General features: G+C 42.9%; 1 protein-coding gene across 1 annotated transcript in view; it reads left to right on the plus strand.

The window, feature by feature from the left end:
* gart (phosphoribosylglycinamide formyltransferase) overlaps window positions 1–21,075 on the plus strand; it is a 39,978-nt gene extending 18,903 nt beyond the window's left edge. The window contains exons 8-22 of the mRNA XM_080203630.1: window positions 1,625–1,712; window positions 2,761–2,846; window positions 3,004–3,172; window positions 5,032–5,263; window positions 6,046–6,140; window positions 7,070–7,179; window positions 7,308–7,506; window positions 9,056–9,307; window positions 10,525–10,677; window positions 12,074–12,277; window positions 14,240–14,383; window positions 14,921–15,051; window positions 17,566–17,707; window positions 19,275–19,390; window positions 20,523–21,075. Coding sequence (XP_080059756.1) covers window positions 1,625–1,712; window positions 2,761–2,846; window positions 3,004–3,172; window positions 5,032–5,263; window positions 6,046–6,140; window positions 7,070–7,179; window positions 7,308–7,506; window positions 9,056–9,307; window positions 10,525–10,677; window positions 12,074–12,277; window positions 14,240–14,383; window positions 14,921–15,051; window positions 17,566–17,707; window positions 19,275–19,390; window positions 20,523–20,720 — 2,319 coding nt within the window. The 3' untranslated portion in view covers window positions 20,721–21,075. The remainder of the gene's footprint in view (window positions 1–1,624; window positions 1,713–2,760; window positions 2,847–3,003; window positions 3,173–5,031; window positions 5,264–6,045; window positions 6,141–7,069; window positions 7,180–7,307; window positions 7,507–9,055; window positions 9,308–10,524; window positions 10,678–12,073; window positions 12,278–14,239; window positions 14,384–14,920; window positions 15,052–17,565; window positions 17,708–19,274; window positions 19,391–20,522) is intronic.
* Window positions 21,076–21,488: the final 413 nt, after the last annotated feature.

Consider the following 21,488-nt stretch of genomic DNA (forward strand, 5'->3'; position numbering starts at 1 on the left):
AGCTCTTGGACTTCATTGATTCCTGACTTTCTGAATGCCGCCCAATCCTTCATGCAAACTAGCCTCCCATCCACTGAATCTGTCTACTCTTCCTGCTGCCTTGGGAAAGCAGCCAGCATAATCAAGGACCTCACACACCCCAGACACTCTCCTACCTTCTTCTGTTGGGAACAAGATACATACCCTGAGGTTACATACCCACCCAACTTGAATGGCTTCTTCTTGTTGCCATCAGACTTTTGAATGGACCCACCTTATATTACGTTATTCTTTCTCTACACCGTATAATTGTAACACTACATTCTGCACCCTCTGTCTCCTTCTTCCCCATGTACTCTATGAACTTCGTGCGCAAGAAATAATACTTTTCACTGTATCCCAATAAATGTGACAATAATACCTCAAATCATTGATTGTGAGTGAGATGTTCTAGGATTGTATACAAAACTTGTTGCGATGATTTCCACTCTAACTTATTCTTTGTTGGGAGCTCACTTTTGGGATTTATTTTGTCATCATTGTCATCTATAACATAGTCTGTTAAAATCCAGTCTTGGAATCATTATGATTACTCAAATAATTTCTTTCACTTAAGTAATTCCTTTGGCTTAATTTCTTTCACTTAATCTTATCAATTAAAGAAAAGGTGCAGTATTGTTACTTTAAAGAACTCCCCCAAACTCTGTTGGTAGCACTCTCACCTCTGAGTTGAATGGTTCTGGGGTTCAAATCCAGCTCTAAGGACTTGAGCACAAGCATTTAGGCTGACGTTCCAGCATAATTCTGAGGGAGTGCTACACTGTTGGAGGAGCCAGATTCTGATGCGTTGTTCTCTCAGTCTGAACTGGTCATTAATACATTGCTGTTTATGTGTGTTTGCAATGGGCACTTTAGCTGCCTTAAAACTTCAAAATTAATTTTTGATTGTAAAGTGCTTTCAGCTGTTTGGTGGTTATGAAAAGCGCTATATAAATGCAAAATTTCCTTCTTCAAACAGGCTTGTATTTGCCAGTTGTTCACCAATCTTCCTTGGAGAGGTGGTGATAATGAGCAATTACCATCTGTCGCTAATTATAGAGTCCCTACGGTGCAGATGAAGGCCATTCAGCCCATCAAACCTGCACCGACAATAATCCTACCCAGCCCCTATCACCATAAACTCTGTGTATTTACTGTATTAATCCCCCTGACACTAGGGGACAATTTCGCATGGTCAGTCGACCTCAGCCACACATCTTTGAAGGTGTGGCAGGGAGCCGAAAGCTTAACCAATTTCTGTCCACCGCAGCCAGTTTGGATACATAGTATATGAATGCAAATTATATTTTATATATTTTTATATTTATTTATTTGTCACAAGTAGGCTTACATTAACACTGCAATGAAGTTACTGTGAAAATCCCCTATTTTCAAATCCCACCATGGCAGATAGTGAAAATTATTCCATTCTTGCAAGTGTCAGTGTCACTGCAAATGCATTCTTTCAGATAATTCAAATGAACAACATCCAGGTTATGGAACTTCATGGATTTGCATCTGAGTCATTGCTCAGATAATGACTGGCCTGCCAGTTGTTTTCAGCCTGGGTTGGATTTTCTTTTATATTTTGGTTGTGGCTTTTTAGGTTTCCAAAAACCTCCTTCAAATGATCAAGGAAAACATTCTTCAGAAAACGATTGATGGCATGAGACAAGAAGGAACCCCTTATGTTGGTGAGTGTTGCTTTATTTTGTAGGCCAATGTTGTAGGTTGGAGCCTCAGAGCTTCAGAGTGAACCCCCCAGAGTGCTGTTACTGGAACATTGAATAAAGGCCCAGCCCTTTGTAAAGTTGAACCGGAGGGATCCAAGATCGTTTTACACATGGGCTGAGTGAGTTAGCTGAGACAGTGCTTCAAGTAGTTGCATTGTGGTATTGTCGCTGTGTAGAGCAATGTCCTGCGTTCATTCCCATCATGGCAGATGGTGAAAATTGAATTCAATAGACATCAGGGATTAAAAACCATGAAACCATGACCATGAAAATATTGTTGATTGTCCATCTGGTTCACGAATGCCCTTCAGGGAAGGAAATCTTCCATGCTTACCTGGTCTGGCTCATGTGATTCCATATCCACAGCAATGTGGTCGACTCTTGAATGCCCTCAGGGATGGGCAAAAAATGCTCGCCCAACCAGCAATGCCCACATCCCATGAAATTAATTTTAAAAACTCTCCAAGTTAGGTAGGAGAAAGTCAGCAAAAAATGCCTATGCCCTAATATTGTGGTGACTCCCACAAGAAAGTTGATGTAGTAGGGCACAGGAACGACACTCATGATCAAGGGTGACACTGATGGTGATGACACATGCACTGTAACCTGTCACCTTCATGAGAATTGAGAAAATGAGAGTGTATGTTGCTAACTTTGAATTATTTTAATGACTTCAGCTCTGGATGCTCTTCATAGCATGGATGTTTTTCCAGGTAATGGGGGGGAAAAACAGCAATCTAATGATTGTGGAACTGAACCTGTATGCTGTACATCTGTAGGCCTTTTACTATTTTTTAGATGGCCTTACTTCAATAACAGGATATTTACTTTTGTCCTTCTTATTGTACAAATGTAGTGTACAAACATTCAACACAGTTCCATCCTTCAATCAGTATTCACATTTGTGCCATTAATAGAGAAGTTCATGAGGTGATCAGACACTGAAATACCATTGAAATGAGAGAGAGAGCTGTATGAAGCAAACCACGTGTTCTCCCTTTCCTCACAGGAATACTGTATGCAGGGTTGATGCTCACCCGAGATGGACCTAAAGTGTTGGAGTTTAATTGTCGCTTTGGTGATCCAGAATGTCAGGTAGTATGACTGTGGTCCTGTAGTCTGTCTGAGGTACATGCTTTGATCTGTGCTAATGCACAAATCTACATTACCTAATGTGTCTTCATATTGATTATTTTTCCCTTTTATTCTTATAAGCTGAGAAATCTCATTTTGATCCTTGGCTGTGTTTCAGGTCATTCTTCCCTTACTAAACAGTGACTTGTATGAAGTTGTGCAAGCAACTGTGGATGGCAAGCTTTCTCGAGCCATGCCATCCTGGCTGGAAAACAGTGCAGCTGTGACGGTGGTTATGGCCAGTGGTGGATACCCAGGCAGCTACCCCAAGGGCCATGTGATCACAGGTAGAATCTGCTGTACAGAAAAGCTGTATTAAGGCTGGTGAGATGTTACTCGCCATTTTAATGAAGTTGCAGTTCTTTTGTATCAGCTGTGAATCACAGAGGTATATCTGTAAATAATATTGGAGGGGGTGGTTGGGAGACTTGGGCAAAACTACATGTCTTTTGTGGTCTGCAGGTATTTAATTTGCTGCGACATTTGTAGGTTTAAGATGGGTGTGTTAGGACCTAGAAATTAAACTTTCTGCTACTTAAAGTCACAGTCACGATGGCACTGGAGGCTGCCATTTGTCTGTCTGGTAGTACTGTCTTCCTGAACAGCAACTCAGTTATATAGATTTTTTTATTTATGAATGAAGAATCCACAGCCAATCCCTTAGTGCTCAATATCACAAAGGTTAAAGGGAATAACATAAACTGAAGTATGTGATCCCAAACTTCTTCCCACCCCTGCCCTCTTCCCGTCAAGATTTTGACGGTTATGAGGGATACAGTTCCACAAATGTCCACTGGGCTTTTGTTCAAGTTGCCGTTATTCATGGAGTAGCCTTGGTGGTGATTTAGCAACTGAATAAACACTCCAGTCAGCAGAGGATGGGGTGGGAAGGAGAGGAGGTTGAAGGAAATTTGTTTTAAAAGGCTTTGGATAGTGACCGCAAAGTATCAGCGTGCCGTAATCAAGGCAATGATCAATTAAAGCTGTACAGATGAGGAAAGTTGGAAATGTGTGCTGACCCTGGCTCTGTGCTTTTGAATTAAGAAGATTAATGTTGTCTCAGATTTTTATCCCCTGCTGCAAGTGAGGTATATCTACATTGGACAGGCTTGTGATATTCCTTGATCTGATAGCTTACTGACACTTGGGGCAGAAAATTACAAAGGGGCAAATGGATTGCCCCTCCAGAGGCAAGGTCAGTGTGGAGTTGATCCACAGCCTTCCCATAATGTGCTATGGGAAGGCTGAATTGGGGCAATGTGGGACTTCCGCTCCTCGATGTGGAGCCAGTCCCACCTCAATCTTGTTGGCTGGCAGTGCCGGAAGTACACCAGTGGGCACTGTTAGGACTGCAAGCAGAATGAAGAAGGGCCATGGATCCCAGAGCAAAGTAAGTGGAGCACAGGGGAATTTGGGCGGTTTAAGGAGGGGGATGGTGGAAGCTGGAGTGGTGTGTGTTACAGAACATGTGGGTAGGAAGAAAAGGGGGAGGTGCTATATCTTAGACGGGCTGCCCTGCAATGCATAAATGCCCCCGCTTCCACCAAAGATACTGCCTCCTTCCCATCCTTGGAAAAGGTTTTTTCTTTCAAAAGGTGGCCTGCCTACACCTGCCCGCCTGTCCTCACTTCTGTTTTTTGGACTGGGCAGCATAATATTGGGGTCAGCTGTCTTGTTGATCCCTATTTATTTAAATATGATGGGAGAAGGGCTGCCAATTTTGGCACCCACTTATCACCCCTCCCTCATTGAGGGGTGCATGGGAAAGTGGTGGGTAGGCACTCACCCTATTTTGCGCCCCCGATGTAAACATTCCCCCAGCAGGGGCATGTAAAATGCAGCCCTTGGTCTCCAGAGTGCCGCACCGAAGAATAGACATTTGAGTCAGATATTGGAGCACCTCTGGTGCTCTTTGCACCTCAGTAAACAGCCACTGTGTTCAGAAGTGGAAGGAAGAGATACTGTTGTGAAGAGGGGAGATGAAAGCCTACAGATTGTAGGAGAAGGCAGGACTGGGATGGAGGTGTGAAATGTTGAGCCTTTGTTTTAACATGAGGATGCCAGAGGGTAGGGTGGAATGCTTGCGCACAAGAACGACTCAATGAACGGCATTTTACTTTGAGCTAAAAAGGACATTATTTTGCAGGTTTGTCACTTGCGAAGGACATGGGTCTACAAGTGTTCCACGCAGGAACTGCACTGAAGGATAAGAATGTTGTGACGAATGGTGGTCGAGTACTTACAGTAACTGCTGTCAATAAAGACTTGGTCAGGGCGGTGAGAGAAGCCAATAAAGGGACGGAAATTATTCAGTTCCAAGATGCTGTTTACAGAAAGGACATTGCACATCGAGCCATTGCATTCATTAAACAGCCCAGGTTTGTGTCTAAACACAAGTCAACTTTATTGTGACACATGAGCTGTAGCTCAGCATGGGGTTAGGAGACAATGCAGTCTATCAAATTTTAAAAATTATCTACTGTTGTGCTCAGTTTCCACATACTCCTTTCCTGCCAGCACTGTGGATGTACCTACACCACATGGGCTGCAGAGGCGCAGAAAGGTGCCATGCCACCACCTTTTTTTTAGGGGAATTGGGGGGGGGTGGGCAATAAATGCTGGCCTAGCCGACAATGCTGCAGAACCCATGAAAGAAGGATAAAAGCTGCGTTTATCTAATATTTTACTGCAGTGTTATGGGTTCAGAGTAACAAAAGGTTATTTAATGCAATTAAAAGTTTATTTGTTAGTCACAAGTAAGGCTTACGTTAACACTGCAATGAAGTTACTGTGAAATTAAAGTAGATATATTAAAAATACTGATCGAAACTCCATCGATGCCTTTATTGGGAAATTCGTTCTTCTATATTGTGCACTAACCTGGGTGCGTGCATGTGCATTGGACAGGATGCACTCTGGGTCAAGTATTGAGATGGCCATGGGAAGAAGGCTGTGACTGTTCAATATTGTCTAGTTTTCCTTTCTTAGGGCTCTTGAGCACCCTGCTCAGCAGTCATGTGATGAGCTGCAGTGAAAAATGCTTGATATTAAGATTTTAAACAGCTTTTAAGATTAACTTGGATTGTACTTTCGAAAGACATGTTCTTTTTCCTCTGTCTGCTGAATTTGTATCCTCCTCTTCACCACCCCCTCCCTGCAGAGGACTGACTTACAAAGACAGTGGAGTTGATATTGCGGCTGGGAATGCTTTGGTCCGTGCAATCAAACCACTTGCAGCAGCTACCTCCAGACCAGGTAGGCAGGTATTCTGTTTTGCTATTTGTTCAGGGGGTGTGGGCATTGCTGGGCCAGCATTTCCATTTAGCATGAACACTGTAGCACACTCATCCATAATGAGTAGTTTGCATGGCCATTTCAGAGGGCAAATTCCACCTGGACAAATTAATGGGAATCTTTGGACATGACAAACAAGTAACCTGATTTCAAACTCAACCCAATAGCTATTGGGTTTCAACATTCCCAGGAAAGAGTTGTCTGCCCTCAACATATTCACAACCGGCTACAGCCCCTGCTTGGTTAACCTCCACAGATGGGGCGTTAGTGCCAGCCCCTGGTGTGGTGTGGGAGAGAGCAAATAATGCACCACATCATAGAAGGGTGTCCAATCTACAGAGTCAGCAGCGGTCTATCTGTATTCAACACAGCAGGACTGCAGGGAACTGCTGGGCTTAAGGACATTGCATTTGCTAAATAAATAATAAATTGAAGCTGAGTATTTAAAATGGAATTAGATGAGTACAATTAATTATTTATTATTATTAGTGTTGCAAGTAGGCTTACATTAATACTGCAATTAAGTTGCTATGAAAATCCCCTAGTCGCCATACTCCGATACCTGCTCGGGTACACTGAGGGAGAATTTGGCATGGCCAGTGCGCCTAACCAGCGCATCTTTCGAACTGTGAGAAAAGAACAGTGCACCAGAAGGAAACCCATGCAGATGCGAGGAGAACGTGCAGACTTCAGTGACCCAAACCAGGAATCGAATCCACCTCCTCTGGCTTTGTGAGGCAGCAGTGCTAACCATTGTGCCACTGCTCACAATTACTTTGACAAAACAAAATTAAATATGGAATTAGCTCTGCATGGGCATAGTGGGTTAAATGGTCTCCTCCTCCACAATCTCTCTGATTCTAAGAAATTGTTTTTTCTTTAATTCCCAGGCTGTAATGCTGATCTTGGAGGTTTTGCAGGCACTTTTGACCTAAAGGCAGCTGGATACACTAACCCAATCCTGGTCTCAGGAACTGATGGAGTTGGAACCAAACTTAAGGTGTTATTAACATGTATTTTAACCACAATTGGAATAAAATAGTGACATGGATACATACTACAGTGTTATTAATCTTCTGTTTCTTTTGCATCCCCTTTCTATTCTAACCCTTTTTTGACTGTGGATAGATTGCCCAGATGTGCAATAAACATGATACTTTGGGTCAAGACTTGGTAGCGATGTGCGTAAACGATATTCTGGCTCAAGGGGCCGAGCCACTTTTCTTCCTCGACTACTTTTCCTGTGGTAAACTGGATGTGGGTGTGGCACAGACTGTGATTGCTGGTATTGCAGAGGCTTGTAGAATGGCTGGATGTGCGCTGTTAGGTAAGGCATTAATACTGTGGCATTAATACTGTTTTCAGTGACGCTGCCTGAAATAAACATACACTCAGAACTATTTTCGAAGGCAATGTGTTATGATTCCAATGAAGGAAGCTCAAGTATTAGATCTGGTTTGGTTAAGTAATCTGATTGTTGGGGTATATTTAGGGGTCACTGGTCGTAACATAATTGTGAAATGATAAACGGGCAGTCTTTGTTCAATGGATGGTTGAGTTACCTCAGGCCTAAGAAGGTCGCAGGTTCAAGCGCCTCTTTAGAGTCTTTTAAACACATGATCTGGGCTGACACCTTACTGCAATACTGAGGAATTGGCGCACTTCCAGGCAGTGTTAAATCAGATTCTGCCTGCCCTTTCACATGGACATAAAAGATCTCATGACTTTATCAAAAATCAGTGGCGGAATTCCTGGCCTACATTCATCCTTCAGTAAAGTAGCTGAACTGGCGATCTAGCTCATCACTGTGGGACCTTACAGTGTGCAAATTGACTCCAGGTTTCTGAGAAAGGACAAGGGAGATTAGATTAGAGCTTCCTTAGTCACTCTTTTCTGTCATGTGCTACATTTTTGATGCAAAGTGTATTTTTTTTTGGGAGGGTTACTATTCCACAGGTAGCTGTCTTCCCAGTGAAAACCTTGTTATGCAATCTGAGCATATTCCGGATGAGAGGGACAAAATTGGGTATGGGTGTTGGGAAGAATTGAACTCTTCCTAAACCCCTCCATCTGTCTATCCCTGTCCTCCCCAGGACTTACCTTAAAGCCCAGCTGTTTAATCAAGCTTTTTGTCACCTAATTTAGTGTCACCTTATGTAGCTCAGTGTTTGGTAATGTTGCTGTGAAGCTCCCTGGAATGTATTACTAAATATATGTCCTTTCTTTATACTCCATTTACCAGTCTCCTACCATTGTGTTTTTCTCTTGTTTAGCTGTTGTAACCTTTTGTAACCAGAGAAGCTATTTAAAGTTTTATTTATTAGTGTCACAAGTAAGCTTACATTAACATTGCAATGAAGTTACTGTGAAAATCCCCTAGTCGCCACACTCCGGAGCCTGTTCAGATACGCTGAGGGAGAATTTAGCACGGCCAGTGCACTTAACGAGCACATCTTTCAGACTGTGGGAGGAAACCGGAGCACCCGGAGGTAACCCACGCAGATATGGGAAGAATGTGTGAATTCCACACAGACAGTGACCCAAGCTGGGAATTGAACCCAGGTCTCTGATGTTGTGAGGCAGCAGTGCTAACCACTATGCCACTTTCTGTGATAGTAAATTCCACAACTGAACCAGCTTCTGAGTAAACACAATTTCCTCTCATTTCCCTATTGCATTTGTTAGTAACTATCTTGTATAAATAGCACCGAGGTTTCGATTCTCCCGCAACTGGGAACGTGCTCCCCACATCCACCTTGTCCAACCTATTTAGCAGACTGGTATTTTGTTCCTGTGCAGTGTTACTGAGTTCTCTTACCGTTATTATGACCATTTTAGTTATTGCCTCTCTCGTCTACCTATTTGTTTTCTTTTAGGGGGAGAGACTGCTGAAATGCCAGGCGTGTATTCCCCGGGACTGTACGATTTGGCTGGATTTGCAGTGGGAGCGGTGGAATGTGACCAGATGCTCCCACAGCTGGAGCACATCACCGCAGGTGACGCCATCATTGGCGTTGCTTCATCTGGTCTCCATAGTAACGGCTTTAGCCTTGTCCGAACTATTTTGGAGAAGTCCTCTATACAGTGCTCCTCGCCAGCGCCATCCAGCTATGGTGCACAGACGCTTGGTAAGATTCAAAACAAAATGTGGATGATGAGGCCTTCGTTACAAGATCTTGAACCTGAACTGATTTTTTTTTTACATCAGGGAATCTCATTATATGGGCCTTGGTTCTGTGTTGCCCCATGTGAGGTTTTAGCCAGGCCCTGCGGTTCTCCCAAAGGTTATTCTCCTTTATTGAAAATTAAATAAATATTGCCATCTAGAAATAAGCAGAAGGTTGAGGTTAGTGCACAACCGTAACACCTGAAGAAGTCACTCATTGGGCTATGACTGCATCCAAAAATTAAGCAACACATTCAGTGGACAGTATCCCAATGTATCTGCACTGGGACTTCAGTTTGTGCATCAAGTTTCTTAAAGGGGGTGGGCTTGAAATTTCTCAGGGCTGTTGGGTGCTTGGTCAATGTGTATACTTGAGGCTTAGACAGACTAAGTCTCCGGGTCAATTGAAGGATACAGGCTTGGGTAGGAAAGTGAAATTGCATTCAGGGATTGGCAATGATCATATTGAATGACGAAGTACACTTGAGGGGCCAAGTGGCCTACTCCAGTTCCTTTTTTTTGTGTTCTTGGCTGTTGAATATGGAATGTCAAATTAAAAAAAAATTATATGAAGCATTGTTACAATTTCCCTTGACATCGTAGAACCCTACAGTGTAGAAGGAGGCCATTAGGCCCATTGAGCCTGCATTGACCACAATCTCATCGAGGCCGTATCCCTATAACCTATGCATTTACCCTAGCTAATCTCCCTGACACTAGGAGGCAATTTAGCATGGCCAATCCACCTAACCCACACATCTTTGGACTGTGGGAGAAAACTGGAGCACCCGGAGGAAACACAGAAACAGAGAGAATGTGCAAACTCCACACAGTGAGCCAGGAATTAAACCCTGGTCTCTGGCGCTGTGAGACAGCAGTGCTAACCACTGTGTTGCCCCAATACATACCAGCCCCAATACATACCAGCTGCAGATTATTTCCTTTATTCTCTAATATCAGAATTCTTTGGGCTGTCTCTTTTAGAATGTAAAGTAACCTTGCGTTAACAGGGTTTTAAGTCATTCAGAATTGGTAAGCAGTGGAATGCTCCCAATGTTCAAAATCTGAGTTTTATAGCCAGTTCTTCTGTGCGAGAAAATAAAAGTGCAGGTGACTCAGCTCCTTTAGGGCATTTGAAAACGGAATTTAGGTTGTAAAAATCTTATACCTTCTTTGCAGGAGATGTGCTGTTGACGCCAACTAGAATTTATGCTAAGGCTTTGCTGCCAATTCTGCACCAGGGATATGTGAAGGCCTATGCTCACATCACTGGAGGTGGACTACTAGAAAACATTCCCAGAGTTCTTCCTGAAAAGCTTGGTGTTACATTAGGTGAGAGCTTGTTTCATATGCTACATAGCAGAAAGAGTTTGTTTAGCCCGTCGATTACTGTGCCTTTCTCATTAGCCACGACAGCACTTTTTTTCAATTCCGATTCTCTAACTTTCATGTTTGCATGTCCTTTTAATAGCCTTTCCTTCCAATGAAATACATTTTAACTGTTTTATTAGAGTTCTTTGAGGAAGTAAGAAGTAATGTGGATACAGTGAAGCCTATGGATGTGCTGTACTGAGATTTCAGAAGGCAGTTGACAAGGGGCCACATTAGAGCTTACTGCAGACAATAAGAGCCCATGGTGCAGGGGAATATATATTAGCATAGACAGAGGAGCAAAAGGGAATCAGAGTAGGCATAAAGGGGTCTTTTTGTGGTTGGCACAATATAACGACCGGTGTGCCTCAGGGATGGTGCTGGGGCCACAGCTATTTATAATTTACATCAGTGAGTTGGATGAAGGGATCAAATGTATAATTGACACAAAAATAGACCGGGAAGTAAGTTGTGAAGAGGATTTGGGAGTTTGCAAAAGGACATAGTGAGTGGGCAGAAATTTAGCAGATGGCATATAATGTAGAAAAATGTGAACTTGTCCACTTTGGCAGAAAGAATAGAAAGGAAGCATATTATTTAAATATTTATGACAGAAATGAGAAAAGGGTTATGAATCTTTGGAATTATCTCCCTGAGACAGCGGTGAAAGCAGTGAGTCTTTTTAAGGCAAAGGTAGGTCGATTCTTGACTATTTTTAAAATCATTCATGGGATGTGGTGTTGCTGGCTGGGCCAGCATTTATAGCCCATCCCTAATTGCCCCTTGAATTCTGTATGGCTCAGAGTCAAACATGTTGCTGTGGATCTGCAGTTACATATAGGCCAGACCAGGCTCGGATAGCAGATTTCTTCCCTAAAGTGCTTTAGTGACTCAATAGGTTTATAATGACAGTTGACAATGGTTTAATGGTCTTTTAATTCCAGAAATTTATATTGAATTATAATTGCACCATCTGCTAATATGGGTTTTGAACCCAAGTCCCCAGAGTATTACCTTGGGTCTCTGAATTATGAGTACAGTGCCAATGTGATTGCGCTACTTCCTCCCCCTAACAAGAGAGTTGAAGATTCCCAGGGCTAGGCAGAATGTAGAGTTGAGGCCATGGTCAGATCAGCCATGATTTTATTGAGTTTTGGAGTCCTTCCCAGACTTCTGATCCCTACCCATTCCCCCCAGCCACTGATCACTCCACCCAACCCATTGTTATTGTCATTAAACCATAACTTTGTAATTAATAAGACATTGACAAAGGGAATCTGTAACAAAATTGTGAACTTTGGAGAACTTCAACTTTTTCTCCTGTACTTACAATGCTACTTCTGTTGCCATTTAAAAGATGCATCATGTTGGAAGATTCCTGAAATCTTTTCGTGGTTGCAAAGACATGGTGCCCTTTCTGAAGAGGAGATGGCTCGCACCTTTAACTGTGGACTTGGGGCTGTGCTGATTGTGGCTAACGAGAGAGCTGAAACTGTACTGCAAAGTGTAAAGCAGCATTATGAAGCATGGACCATTGGAAAAGTTGTGCCACATAAAACAGGTTACTTATTTAACATTAGTTGTGTATACATGGGAACTGGGAAGACTGTCAAGAATATTGTTTATCAGAGCTTCTGTTTCCAATTATCAAGTTATATTGTAAAACTTCCTGCACGTGTGACAGTAATTCTTAACAATCAAACTATTATGGATGCTGGAAATATGAAAGAAGAACTGAAACTCTTGAAATACCTGGCAGGTCATGCAGCATCTAGAGAGAGAGAGAGAGAGAGTAGTTAGTGTTTCAGAACCTTTGAGATACTTAAAGTGGAACTTTAAGTCTGTAAGAGAATGTTGCCTATTTGGAACTGAAACAGTGATAAGTTAGAAAATGCCGTTGTTTTCTTACATTTTTAAATATTGTTCAACTTTTAATAGTTAAGCTGTTTTCTTTGTTAGAAATATAATTAAACTGTTATGAATAAAGTTTATTTTGATAAAGGATCCCTCATTTGTCAGGTTTTACGCAAGTATCACAGTGAAAGAGGGGAAGAAGGAAAGAAATAAAGATGGATAAGTGTCGAAGACAGGAATGATTAAATGGCAAAAGGTGATAGTTCAGACAAAGAAGTGTCTGGATTAGGTGTAAATAGCAATAGCAGAAACATCATCTGTTACCTGGAAAAATGGAGTCAGTGGCTGCGATAGGAAATTATTGAAGTCTTCTGTTGAATCCAGAAGGCTGTATTAAAGGCTGACTGTTGAGCATTACTAATATTTTTTGCCAATTGTTGGAATTTTTTTTAAACTGAGTTCACTAAGTGGAGTTTAGCAGTTGGAAGTTTAACAATTGGAAGCTATTAAGCTGTTCAGATGGTGAAATGGCTGAATGCATTATGTGGTATGGGTCTGAGGCACAGAAACTACAAGAGTCTCTCAGTTGACCTCTTGCCTGTTCTAAATTAAAACATTTCATTCAGGTAGAAGTGGACATCAAGGGGAGTTGGATAGGAATTGGTGAGAGTTGAATTTGATGGTTGAGGTAAGGAGAACAAGTTCCTACTCTTGATCACTTCCTGTAATCTCTGCTGGCTGGGCAGCTAGATATCTAACTCCTACGAAGTTTCAGTTATGAACTCTGTGCGTCTGGGATAGGAGGGAAATTAATCAGCCAGTGATTCTGCTTCTGAAGACTGTCCAGTGATTCCTACTGGCAAATATGAACATGAATGTGTCAAGTGAGACAGGGTTGTGTACGGCTGGGATATTTGCTGATGGTTAGTATGCAAGTCACACACACACACACGCACCAGGAGTTGAGGTTAAAGTTTATTTATTAGTCACAAGTAAGGTTTCCATTAACACTGCAGTGAAGTTACTGTGAAATTGCCCAAGCCACCACACTTCGGTGCCTGTTCAGGTTACTAACCAGCATGTCTTTTAGACTGTGGGAGGAAACCGGAGCACCCGGAGGAAACCCACATCGACACAGGGAGAACATGCAAACTTCACACAGACAGTGACCCAAGCCAGAAATCGCACCTGGGTCCCTGGTGCTGCGAGGCAGCAGTGCTAACCATTGTGCCACCAGAGGAGAAAGCATAGCTTTGCATTTACTGTTGGTGTCTTATCCTTTTTAATTGTATTGAAGTGCTGGTTAAAATTAGTTTAGGAGAAGATTTTTCATGCAGTACTCTTTCTTGTTCTCGTGCTATTCTTGGTCCATTTTTCTAACTGCTGAAGTGATGATGGATGGAGGAAGAAAACCTGTCTGTTTTGAGGAACATTATTCAATGGAAACTAAATTCTGGCCTATTGTTTTCTATTAGAATGAAAAATGTAACTGAGAATTAGCTGCCATTTTGACCTTTAACCATATGCTGTAAAATACTTTGAGTTGATGGCTCCCCATTTTGATACCAGAAGGAATTATGTACAATTCACAATCAAACTCCACCGACTGATTTTTTTTTTGAAGCTATTTTAAAATATTTTATACTGTCCTCCTTCTGTCCACTTTCAGGCACTGAAAGGGTTGTGATTAACAATCTCATGAAGACATTACATTTAAACCAGCAATCCGATCAATGTGCAATCGGTGATGGTTTGCCACAGGATTGTGCGCAGTCTCGGAAAATGAGAGTGGGTGTCCTCATCTCAGGAACAGGTGGGTTTCCTCCCATGTCGGGCAGAGATAGCTGCATCAATGGGTGAACGTTTTACTCAGTCGACTCCTGGGTAAGCTGAAAGAAAGGCTTTTGGGCTGCTTAGTTTTTTGCCCCAGCTCCAGCCAGAACTGCACCTCTTCAATCTGGCATCTGCTATGGCTGTTTATTGAGGCAGAAGTTTGGATACATTTCCTTAATGTGATGCTGCTTTTACATTGTCAATAGTTTAAAAAAAACTCTCCTTTTCTGTGCTCTGAAAGCCCTCATGGAGCAAAGAGAAGGAGATCTTCAGAACATGGGACCACAGTCCAAAATGAATTGTTGAGTGGTTTTGAAGTTGACTTTGATGGTTTTGGGTTGGATCTCTCATAGTCTACAGAGGTTTGGAATCTGCTTTTCATCTGTTGCTATTTCTTCAGATCGCGAGTAGCCCACATCTTACTCACTGGTCATCAGGCATTTTCTAGGATGCTATGTTTCTCTGAAGACGTGTTGCTACTTGTTTACTTTTTTATAAATCTCCTTTTCTTTTTAAGGGACAAACCTTCAGGCCATTATAGAACACACAAAGGATCCTGCCAGTTGTGTAGAAATAGCAATTGTCATCTCCAACAAAACTGGCGTGGAGGGGCTGAAGAAGGCAACCCGAGCTGGCATTCCTACAAGGGTGAGGGCACTATAGCTACTGACAAGCTGACCAAATACTAAATAAAAAGTCACATGTGAGTAAAACCCAGGGTGCAAGAAAAAGTGAAGGCCCCTAACAATGTATTGTTTAATGTGTTCCCAGTAGTTCCAGCATTTAAATGCTAGAAATCCATTAAACCCAGGTTACACTTTTGTACACATATTAACATTTGAAGAACAATACATGTTGTTTGGAGGTTTTAAATTGGTTCTGGGGGTTTATCTTTGGGTTGTTGCCACATTGAAGCAAAAGAGATCAATGTAAAATTTACATAGTGATTTTGCTGATTTTACGATGTGTTGGTTCCACATTTCAGCGATATCATTCATTAGAGATCCAGGGAGATGGGTCTTGGTATTTTTGTATTTCCTCTCATCTCTTCCCTGTCCCCGTTCCATCTAAGAAGGAAGAAAATCACAGGGCTACATATACCTGAAATGAATTGTAGAATGCGATGCAAAGTGTAAAATATTTATGTACTGCAAAAACCACAGTAAATGCTTGAAATTAATGTTTATTTATAAGTGTCACAAGTGGGCTTGTGAAGTTACTGTGAAAATCCTCAAGTCGCCACACTCTGGTGCCTGATCGGGTACACTGAGGGGGATTTTAGCATAGCCAATGCACCTAACCCGCACGTCTTTCAGACTGTGAGAGGAAACTGGAACACCCAGAGGAAACCCACGTAGACACAGGAAGAATGTGCAGATTCCACACAATTAGTGACCCAAGCCAGGAATCGAACTTTGGTCCCTGGCACTGTGAGGCAGCAGTGCTAACCGCTGTGCCGCCCAAGCATTTATCAGTATTGAGAGACTTGGAAATACTATGATAGAATGATTATGGCACAGAAGGAGGTCATTGAGCCCATCGTATCCAGTGACAAACTCAAGGGACCTCCACATTCATCCCCGCTATACATACCCAACACCCAATCCACATAGTCTTCATAAGCTAAGGTTTTAAATGTATTTTTAATTTATTTTAAATGTTATTATCGAGCCTGACATGGAACTTGCAGGGCCTGATAGCATCTCCCATCCCACCAGGAGTACTTAACTCTGGCGGGGTTTAGAGTAACTCCCCACGTTCGGGGAAGTAGTGAGAGACCCAGCTGGAGTGAAGGGGGGGAATGGCGGGGGGCAATAGGGACCCTCTCAGTGGGTTGGGTGGTGGGGGTGTGGTACGTGGGCACCATGGCAGCGCCAGCCTGTGCCCCTGGCACTGCCCAAGGGGCACTTCCCACTGGGCATTGGGCAATGCCGGGGGGCAGGACCTATTGTGGGTGGGGCCCAGCTTGATCGGATGGGGATGGGGGGGGTTGGTCTACTATGGTGGGGGTGGGGAGATCGACACTGCTGGGGAAGGGGGGTTGCTGGACATTGGAGCACACCGGTGGGGGGGGTTCAGGGTTGGCCCAGGAATTGTAATGGGGGCCACAATCGGGCCATGGGGTGGGGGGGGAAGCTCGAGGGGCAGCACTGCAGGGGTCCTAGGCTGGCCACTGATCGAGCTTGCCAGTAAACGGGGAGACTGATAGATCAGGGCCATTGCGCGTGCAGAGAGTTCTGGAGCAATTAGGCCCCGCCCCCACTAGTTTTTAATGAGATTCGCGATTTTGATCTCTGCATTGCACAAAGTGGGGAGATTGGGGTCTGAAGCTGCACTGAGGAAACAGTCATGATCGAGATTAGTTTTCTCACCAATTCAGCATTTTTGGGAGAATTGCCCCCATGGGTTATAGCTGGCTGATACATAGTTTTGTCGTCAAATTTGACTTCAGAAGGAAACTTAGAAACCCTACAATGTAATAGGAGGCCATTTGGCCCATTGAGTTTGCACCGACAACAATCCCAGCAGGCCGTATCACTGAAACCCCACGTTTTTACCCTGTTAATCTCTCTGACATACATATCCCGGGACACTAAGTGGCAATTTAGCATAGCCAACCAACCTAACCTGCATATCTTTGGACTATTTAGCATGGCCAATCAATCTAACTTGGTGCAAAAATTATTTTTTAAGCTGTCTTTTTTTTTAAAATAGATTGGAGAAGTTGGGGATAAGAAGGCCATGAGAAAATTTGATACAAATCTTGAAAATCCTGAGGTTGTCGGGGCAGAGTAGACAGGGGGAAACTGACCCTGCCAAGATCAGAAAGGACTGAGAACCAGGGGGGACAGAATTAAAGTAATTGGCAAAAAAGCAATACAAGGGTAAACTTTTTCCGCATGGCGACTGGCTCGGGTGTGGAATGCGCTGGCTGTGATTGTGGCGGAGGCAGGTTCAAAAGGGAATTGGAAGAAATGATCTGCAGAGTTACATGGAGAAGAGAGGATGACACTAGGTGAAATGCTCATTTGGAGAGCCAGTGTACACATGAGGGGCTGAATAGCCTCTTTCTGCACTGTAACGATGTTGCGATTCAATCAATTTCTTTCATCATTCATGTACTGTGCCTGATTGAGTCCTTTTACATTTAAAAATCTGTAGGTCATTGATCATAAATTATATGGAAGTCGCTCTGAGTTTGACAGCACTGTTGACCAGGTGCTTCAAGAATTTGCTGTTGAGTTGGTCTGCCTAGCGGGATTTATGAGAATCCTCTCTGGTCCCTTCGTCAAGAAATGGAACGGTAAATATCAGTATTTCCCCCTCCACCACCTCACAGTTGATCAGAACAGCCTGTTAGTAGCCCTACTCCTGGGGTAAAAATTTGTTTCTGACATGCTTTGAATCTGAGTACTGAGCACAAAGAAGTATCAATGTTTATACAGCATCAGATTTGCTTCTTTAGCTGTACAATTGTCGTGACCTTAGTCGTGAGACCATTCTTACTGAGTGCACTCCAGTGGATCATCTCCTGCCAATAAGTCACTCTCTGTTAGGATTGAACTTAAAATCAGTAGATCCACTGGAACTGTCACTGTTTTCAATAGCATGGTGAGAAGAGCTGCAAAAATTATGTACAATTATCCCTTATTAAAGACTGACAAGGAGCCAATATTGGTTTTGTGTGTATGTTTTCACCTGATTTAATAATCTGTTTTTTTAAAAACTTTAACTGAATTATTCCTTGCCTGTGTTTGTAGGTCTTATGAGGAAAGGTTGAGAGAGCTGGGGCTTTTCTCTTTAGAGCGGAGGAGGATGAGAGGTGACTTGATAGAGGTTTATAAGATGATGAGGGGGATAGATAGAGTGGACGTGCAGAGCCTATTTCCTTGGGTGGATGTAGCTGTTACTAGGGGGCAAAACTATAAGGTTCATGGTGGGAGATATAGGAGGAATGTCTGGGGTAGATTCTTCACTCAGAGAGTGGTTGGGGTGTGGAATAGACTGCCTGCTGTGATAGTGGAGTCGGACACTTTAGGAACTTTCAAGCGGCTATTGGATAGGCACACGGAGCACACCAGAATTATAGGGAGTGGGATAGCATGATCTTGGGATTGGACGTAGCTCAGCACAACATTGAGGGCCGAAGGGCCTGTACTGTGCTGTAATGTTCTATGTTTGCTGCCAACACCCTGTGCATGCAGTTATCCTGTTTCTGAGACACCATTACTTTTATTTATCAGACAGTGATTTGAAAATCCAAAGGTTAGGGGTATGGACAGGGTGAGCAGGGAGAAGCTGTTCCCCTTGGTTGAGGAGTCAATCACGAGGGGGCATAGTTTTAGGGTGAAGGGCAGGAGATTCAGAGGGGATTCGAGAAAAAAACCTTTTCACTCAAGGGATTTTGGGAATCTGGAATGCACTGCCTGGGAAATGCAACCCTTAAAAATATTTGGATGAGCACTTGAAATATAACATTCAAGGATATGGGATATGTATGCTTTGTTTGTATAGCTCACAAGAAACATTACTTTTCACTGTATACCAATACATGTGACAATAATAAATCAAACCAGTGCAGGAAATTAGGATTAGCGAGCCTTTGGTGATAGATATTGTCCTTGCAGAATTGATGGGCCGAAGGGCCTTTTCTACCCTGCATGACTTTATATCCAGCACTGTTTCCTAGAAATGACACAATTGGTTTTCTGCGCATGCGTGGACAAATGTGCATGCCCAGCTGGATATCAGCCATCTTATGTGGCCATCTTGTATTGGCAGGAAACAGCATGCTATTCAATACCTTCAGTCCAGCTTTACTTTTTAACCCAAATTAATTCTGCGTTCTCTAACTGTAAATTGTCTTCTAGGTAAACTATTGAATATTCATCCATCGCTGCTGCCCTCTTTCAAAGGCGTTAATGCCCACAAACAGGTGCTGCAGTCTGGAGTACGGGTTACAGGCTGCTCTGTGCATTTTGTAGCTGTAAGTATTCCCCCATTAGTTTTCAGTTTCTTGTTTCACTCACATTCCATTTCTCTCTCTCCCTCCCCCTCCCTCCAGTTTTCTTCTCAAATTCCTCAGCGCCACAGTGCTTTCTTCAGCTGAGGCTTGAACTTTGATGTGGAAGATCAGTCACGTTAGCATCGGCCACTGATCCTGTGTCCTGAATGTCAATGTTCCAGGGCTGGACATGATCAATTGGGTATTTATTCCTGGTGATTTTGCACTCATCTACTTTCCCCAACTATCAGTAAAAGTATAGCAAGAAAGAAAGACTTGCATTTATCTAGCACCTTGCACTTTGAAAGGACATCCCAAGGTGCCTTGTAGCCCATTAAGCACTTTTAAAGTGTAATCGCAGAGTTACTGTGAAAATCCTCCACTCACCACACTCTGCTAACCTGTTCGGGTACACTGAGGGAGAATTTAACGTGGCCGAAGCACCTAACCAGCATGTTTTTTGGACTGTACGAGGAAACCGGAGGAAGCCCATGCAGACACGGGGAGAACGTGTAGGCTCTGCACAGTGACCCAAGCCAGGAATCGAACCTGTGAGGCTGCAATGTTAACCAGTGTGCCACTGTGCCAAGTCTGATTTATCTGGCTTCCCCTTAAATGCATCCATTCATGTGACCTCCACATTCTTCCCACTCTGAGTAAAGCCCTTTGTCCTGAGTTCCCTATTTCAGTGGCTGATAAACAATTTACCTTTTATGACCTGCAGTTTTCTGAAGTGGAAACATCCCCATGTCTATATCCTATCGTACCCTTTGATAACACTTCTGTTCCTCTTTTTTGGACTTGTCTTGTTAACCCTTGAATGCCTCTACGCATTCGTGTATACATCTGCAAACCAGCTAGAAAGGGACCCTAGATGAACCCTCTAGACCCAGGAGGATGCAAGACAAATGAGACCTGGTTGGTGATATGCACGAGAGAAATTGAAAACCAAACGTTGACTAAAATGAGTTAAGATTTCTCCCATTGGTGGCACTAAGTGCAATAGTAAGCTACCCTCAGTATGAGTCTGCTTTAATACATGGTTAATGGAAAATTACATGATATTGTCCAACTTTTTCTTCTAATTTTTCTGTTATTCTTTTGGCCGTTTCAGGAAGAGATTGATGCTGGGGCAATTATCGTACAGAAGGTTGTACCCGTGCTGGTGGGGGATTCCGAAGAGACCCTCTCGGAAAGGGTGAAAGAAGCTGAACATGTTGCTTACCCTGCTGCTCTCCATCTGGTGGCCAGTGGAGCAGTACGATTAGGAGAAGATGGCAAAATCTGCTGGAGAGAGCAGAGTTGTAATTGAAGCCGCGCGACATGGGCTCTTCCTGACTTCTTCCCAAAAAAAAACGTTTTAGAGGGAGAAAGACGAGGGTTTAAAATCATTACCGAATTGGAATCCCTTTTGATTTGCTTGTTCTCTCTCTCTCTCTCTCTTTCGGCACATTCCACAGCCGTATCCATATCTCTCCAACCGGAGGAGCAAATGCCGGTGACTCCCCGTGTGCTTAATACGTGTCCTCATTCCAATTCCATGTTACTTGAAATAGATCATTTTAACTTTTTCAAACAAAATGATGTTTTCACAGAAAATACCAGGAAATTGCAGAAAATAAAAATAATTGTACACTCATTTTCACTTTTTATGGTAATAAAACTACTACAAAACTGAGTCCTATGTTGATGTTGAATAATTCTCCACATTTATGAATTCAGAAAGCACTAGTTTACATTGCTTGCCGGAAGAAAAAGAAGGCAGAATGTTTACGGATGTATCTCTAGCCAGTCGAAGACGTTAAATTTTGATTACAACACCTAACCTTTGCATAATTCTCTATGCCGTTACTTTTAAAGATAGCAAGGCCGGTGACATCCTGTCTAACTGTCAGAAGTCTTAACAACTTTGGATGAAGTGTGGGATATGTGGGTTTCCTCTGGGTGCTTCAGTTTCCTCCCACAGTTTGAAAGACATGTTTGATAGGTACATTGGCCAGGCTAAATTCTTCCTCAGTGTACCCGAATAGATGCTGGCGTGTGGCAACTAGGGGATTTTTACAGTAACTTCATTGCATTG

The sequence above is a fragment of the Carcharhinus amblyrhynchos genome, chromosome 15 (genome assembly GCF_965287045.1).
Source record: "Carcharhinus amblyrhynchos chromosome 15, sCarAmb.v2.hapA, whole genome shotgun sequence".
NCBI classification, from domain to species: Eukaryota; Metazoa; Chordata; class Chondrichthyes; order Carcharhiniformes; family Carcharhinidae; genus Carcharhinus; species Carcharhinus amblyrhynchos.